The sequence below is a fragment of the Condylura cristata genome, unplaced genomic scaffold (assembly GCF_000260355.1).
Source record: "Condylura cristata isolate star-nosed mole 26May11 unplaced genomic scaffold, ConCri1.0 scaffold00018, whole genome shotgun sequence".
Lineage (NCBI taxonomy): Eukaryota > Metazoa > Chordata > Mammalia > Eulipotyphla > Talpidae > Condylura > Condylura cristata.
The window spans coordinates 41,845,599-41,851,531 of NW_004567119.1; the positions used below are offsets into that span (position 1 = coordinate 41,845,599).

Here is a 5,933-nt window from a genome sequence, read left to right on the forward strand (position 1 = left end):
CTTAAAAAGCAAGAACCATGAGAGATGCTGAACCCACCACAGGTGATCCTGGTAGGTGTGGAGCACGGAGAAGCCCCTGCCCTTCAGGCCTGAAGTCACCATCTCAACTGTGGACATGGCAGCGACCGCAATGGCAACAGGGGCCCTGAGGAGGAAGTAAGGCAGAGACAAGGATCAGGGCGTCTGTGGGGCTAAGCCCAGCTCAGAGCCTCAATGTGCTGAAAGCACGCTGGTTAAAAACACGAAGCACCCACTTGTAGAATAAAAGTAAAGCCAGTCTAGTCTCAATTTTCCTGAGATGACCTATAAATATGACTTAAAAAACCCCTTTACCAAGCATTTGTCCTCTGAATGAGTAACTGCTGTGCTGACATTATCACTGTGTTTCTTATAGCCCTGGTCTGAATTACATCAAGGCAAGACCAGGCAGGAAATTTAAACTTCTTTTTCATTTCAAAACTATAAATGACCTCAACTTTAAAGAAGACACGACCATCTAGACACTGGATGCCAGAGAAAGACGAGACAAATAATCACACTCACTAGAAAGTTTGTTTGCTCTGTTTAACCATCACAGAACTAGGTGTGTCCAGAATATATATATAAACACCAATTTTATAGTAACTATAGAAACTTCCAAGCCAGGTGGGAAACTTCCGAGCCCAGTGTGACTCAGGCACTACTGGCAAATCACCTATAGGGCTTGTGATGGGCTGGACAGAGACAGAAAGGACAGGTCACCTAGAGCTACAGAGAAAATTCAAGGGCAGAGCTCCCAGCACCTGACCTTTAAAAACTAAGCTGGGCACAAATGGGTTAAAGTGCAGCACCATGACGCTAGCTGCAGAAGCTTCAGAATGAGTTTGATTCCCAGCCAGGGAGCTGACCCACAAGGCGCAGTAGACCTCTCCTGACCCGCCCGCTGCTCCCCTCGGCAGTGTACTTCGATGATCTGCCGATCTGCCTGTTCTGCTCCCCACTCTGTCTCTGGTGAATCTTCTCACCGCCCCTGCATCTCTGGCTTGTACCCCAGTTCTGAATGCATAAATAAATAAATCTTTAAAAAGTAAAAAGAAAAATGTCCTGTGAAAGAAACTATTTGTGAAACAAATGGGGGGAACACAGTGTCCACCAGGAGATGACCTCTTCTATCACCACACAGCAGGTAAAAAGATCCAGTGTATCGGCCCTCCCTGGTGGTGCAGTGGGTTAAAGCACAGCAATGAGAAAACAAAGCCACTTCCACATGAGTTCGATCCCCGCCTGCCCCAGAGAAGATCCACATGGCGTGGCAGACCTCTCCTGGCCCGCCCGCTGCTCCCCTCAGCAGTGTACTTCATCCATCTGCCTGTTCTGCTCCCCGCTCTGTCTCTGGTAGATCCTCTCGCCCTCCACACCTCTGGCCTGTACCCCAGTTCTGTATGAATAAATAAATAAATCTTTTAAAAAAAAAGATCCAGTGTATCTGCGCTTGCTGAAATGGAAAATGTCCACTCTACCGTGAGAGAAGAAAACCAAAAAAGCATAGTTCTGAATGTATGTTTAAACCTACAAACCCCAATTTTTATATGTTTAAGTGTATATATGCATTTAAAAGGGCTAGTGAGGACAGGCATCAAAATAATGGCTAGTTCTCGGAAAAAAGGTCGTAGGGTAAGGGGACATCTGATTTTCAGGATTAAGTGTATGATTACTTCCTGAATTACTCACAAAAAGAAAGAGTGTGATGATATCTGAACAACTCTGTAAATACACAAAAACCATGTACTTGTTTAAAACAGGTGACTTTACAGAATTAGAAAAAAGTGTCAGTATTAGAAAGACAAGGAAAGAAAAAGAAAATTTCACAAAACAGTCATGATAACTAAACACAATGTGGTATCCTTGATTAGACACAGGAAAACGCATCATCCAGTAGAAAAAGTCTAATTTGTTAGTAGGACTGTATCACTGTTAATTCCTTGGTTTTGATAACTATATAGTGGGTATGTAAGATGTTATCATTAAACAAAACTGAGATTTCAGGCCTTCATACTGCCTCAGCAACTTCTCTCTAAATCTAATTGTTTTATAAAAAATTAAAAGGAGAAGCAGGGGCCCTCCCTGGTGGCGCAAGGAGTTAAGCACAGCACTACAAAGCTGGCTGTAGCCACTGCAGCACGAGTTCGATCCCCGGCCAGGGAGCTGACCCACATGACGCAGCAGACCTCTGCTGTCTCCTCGCTGCTCCCCTCAGCAGTGTACTTCATCAACCTGTCTGTTCTGCTCCCCACTGTCTCCGGTGAATCCTCTCACTGTCCCTGCACCTCTGGCCTGTATCCCAGTTCTGTATGCATAAATAAATAAATCTTAAAAAGATAAAAGGAGGAGCAGTAGCAGTAAGTACTTTTAGCCCAGAAATGGGGACACCCCACAGGTTCGGTGCTATTTCCCCAACAGTTCACACTCTGCTTCTTCCCACAGAACCTAGTATTTTGCTTTGCTTTGTTCTTCATTGAATCCTTTATCTACATGTTTTAGATGTTTTCATTCCCTATTCCCCTTTTAGTTATGTTTTCCCAGAAGCACAGTTCACCAGCACAGTTACCTGTTCCCCACCAAGACAATGGCACAGAGGTCACCCTTCTGTACCTGAGGCAGACCAGCAGGGGGCACCACCAGTCCCGGCAACATTAAATCTGCAGCAAACAAAAGCAAAGCATCACAACCTGCCATAAGCCTCCATCTAAACCCATCTTTACTTCACCATTTATTCATTCATTTACTCAACAAACAAAACTATTATATATCAACTATGTTATTCATATTGAAAATTTTAAATGGCAACCTGAGTGTAAGACCTTTTCCCTTAGGGGAGGGGGTAGGGAAGAGGGGATGCTGGTAGGCAAACTGAAGCACCAAGCTGATGATCCAGTTCCATCATCTAGCTCATCGTGGTTCCCTAAATTCAGCTTATTGATTTCAAGTATGGCAGGTCACAAAGTCCGTTCACATCACTCATCTTACTTAGGCCTCATAGAAGGGTCAGAGAAGCCTAGCATTCATGGAACCAGCCAACTGTAAGACACAGCACACACTGGTGAGGGATGGGGGAGACAACAAGGGGATTTCATGTTTCAGCTGCATGAGTACAGGAAGTGAGTACATTTATTAAATTAGTCCCTTACTAAGTAGGTTAAGACAATAGCCAGAATACAGGAAAACCTTACCTGCTCCCCCCATCAGTTTTTCAAGTACCAGAGGCCATGTCGTGAAAGTTGGCAGAAGATCTGGATAGGACCACAGGGTGTACACTGCTCAAAAAGAAATCCGGAAAACACTTACTACCAAAAAATCAATCCCTGGGGAAACGGGCAAAGTCAAACACTGCGGTCACTTTAATTAGGAGAGAAAAGAAACTCAAGTCATGGCTAAAGAGAGTTTATCAGTGGATACTCAATGAGGCTTCATTCTTGAGGAGAAAAAAGACTTAGGAAACTGATGTCACTTGAGACTGGGAGGTACCTATTGTCCTACTTCCACTGCAACCACAGCAAATGGTCACAGTGAATGAAAGTGGGGGCAGACCCTACAGGGATTCTATTTATAACAGAAGCAAGAAACCCAAGAACAGGACTTTGTCTGTACGAAAATTTAATACTTTTCCATGTTTATTATTTCTATTTTTCTGATTCTGTAGTGATCAGTGGGATCTATGTTTGAATAGCAGCAAAGTGAGGTATGGGTAGGATAGCCCAAGGAGACCCCATTGCATTGTTGCTGCCAAGTGGGGGTCAGTAGTTGGGGCGGGCAGTGGACACTGCATCTGTGAGATCTGTGACAAAGATAAAGCAAAGAATTAAGTCAGTCTGAGCCTAAGAAACAGTTCTGCTGATGTACATCACTAAGACAGCTGGATATGAGTTTAGTTACTCCAGCTTCTTTCCTTTCACAGTATCTTTAGCATCTTAAGAAAACGCTGCTTTTAAGAAACTTTTTTTTACATGTCCAGAAGTTCTACCCTTTTCAAGATCTATACCCTTTCCATCCCCAGTTAACCCATTTTAAACTATTGTTCCTTCATTTTCAGAACTTCCTCTGGTGACTTTCTCTCTTCTGTCAGCCCTGTTTTTCTGTCCTTTAGCAGCACCTGGAGTTGAAGAACCCAACTATAAGAACACTAGACCCAAAAAGATCCTTATGGAAGATGTTGGGAAATACTGGGCATGTTTGCTCTATAAAGACAGGTTAATGAAAGAAACAGAAAAGCAGATGTCAGGCAAGAATTCAAGTAGTGGCCACCTCCAGCCTACTGCCATACCTGTGGGATATAGATTTTTCTCCAGCTCAAACAGGATGGGGTTACCACCACTCATGTACACAGTCACTGCATCCCCTTTGTAAGCATACAGTTTCACAACATTGAGTTCCTCCTTTCCAGGTACTAACTCAGAGACCTGATCCGTTCCAAGGGTGGGGAAAGCAGCGGTTACATCAGCACGAAGCTTTCGCCTGCAGAAAGCACACCAATACAATTATGAATGCTGCCTGGATAGATTTTAATAATCTATGAATTATATAGTGTTATTATTTATCACACTCTACAATGAATATACATATTTATTATATAAAATAATGCAGTGGATTCCAAAGGATTTACTATAAAATCACAACGGTCAAGAAAAGACTGCTGGTTTCTAATTGCTCCATTCTCACATACTTTTTTAGAATATTCTATTCTCTTTCTTATTCAAAGTATCGTCATGTTTCTGGGGCATGACTGTTCATTTTACATAGAGAAAAACTGAAGCTCACTTAGCAATCCAAGACAGTCTGACACTGAAGACTCAATCCTGACTTCCTCACTCCATGTCTTCGCCATGGACGACTCCATTCTCATATATGCTTAGCAAGTCTATTAGTTTAAACAGTAAGCCAGGGCCCCAGAAATGACAACTCTGGAACACTGGCTCCAAAATTCCAAAGGCGACGGCTGCATTTACTGTCTGAATAGACACATTTCTCCTAATTACCAGTACCTTATCCTCTCCTGTCTCCCCTGCTGTAAATAATAACTAGACACTGTTTCTCATACACTTGCAGTTCTCAGCGCCCTATCTGATCTCTCCCAACAGCTTCTAAGTTCTCTGGAGGGCAAGGGACCCTGTATTCCTTCATTTTTGCATCCTCCACAACACCTTGAATGATCTGTGGCTGATTTTTGCGTTTTCCTTTAACTAGATTATCCAGAAAAGAACCTAGGAGATAAATCACCTTCACCCTCCAAATGTGTCTAACCCACCAAGGTCCCAGAGGTCCCTTCCCGGGGCTAAACCCCTAGGCCTTCCCCACGGAGCAGCTGACTCAACCCAGAGAGAGCTGGTCGGCCAACCGGGCCCAAGACGTCTGGGCGCCCTGCTGGGCGGCGTAGGCACTGCCCTCCCTCACCTGTCCGACCCCTTGATGGCCGTGTTGGACTTGACCCGAAAGGCCTTTGCAAACATGTCTGCTGGAGTGGCGTGGGGTAGGCAAGGAGAACACAGAAGTCAGGGGCTGTCAAGAAAGCGAGAGCGCGACAGCTCCCCGACCCGCAGCCCTGGGGGCAGCCATGTCGGGGACCGGCTGGGAAAGAGGCCCGGCTGGAAACCCGGGCGGCGCACTTTTGCGGCTGTAGCTGCTGCGGGGCTAACGGCGGCCCCTAGTGGCGGATTGAGGCACTGAAGCAGGTTGGGGCTGGGCCCCGGGAGTAGGTGCGGATGCCTGCGCGGGGCGTGACGCCACGCCCACAGGCGGCCGGCTTTGCGCCTGCGCGAGTAAGGGGCGTGCGCTGTTGTCTGTGGGGCTTCCTCGGCTTTTCCTTCGTCCACTGCAGGGTGTGTTGCTTTCAATCTCTGTTGTGTTGCCTTAAACCCGATTTACTTTAATACCACGAAATGAATTGCACTTTTGTGTTT

General features: G+C 45.3%; 1 protein-coding gene across 2 annotated transcripts in view; it reads right to left on the reverse strand.

Moving 5' to 3' along the window:
• The window catches only part of EIF2D (eukaryotic translation initiation factor 2D), a 17,282-nt gene extending 11,595 nt beyond the window's left edge, over positions 1-5,687 (reverse strand). Inside the window, exons 1-5 of one of the 2 annotated variants that reach the window (XM_004685570.1) lie at positions 5,428-5,687; positions 4,301-4,491; positions 3,210-3,293; positions 2,588-2,678; positions 38-145 (exon numbers count right to left, since the gene is read on the reverse strand). In XM_004685570.1, coding sequence (XP_004685627.1) covers positions 38-145; positions 2,588-2,678; positions 3,210-3,293; positions 4,301-4,491; positions 5,428-5,483 — 530 coding nt within the window. In that variant the 5' untranslated portion in view covers positions 5,484-5,687. The remainder of the gene's footprint in view (positions 1-37; positions 146-2,587; positions 2,679-3,209; positions 3,294-4,300; positions 4,492-5,427) is intronic. The other variant, XM_012726978.1, reaches the window with a different exon arrangement.
• Between the last annotated feature and the right edge of the window lie 246 nt (positions 5,688-5,933).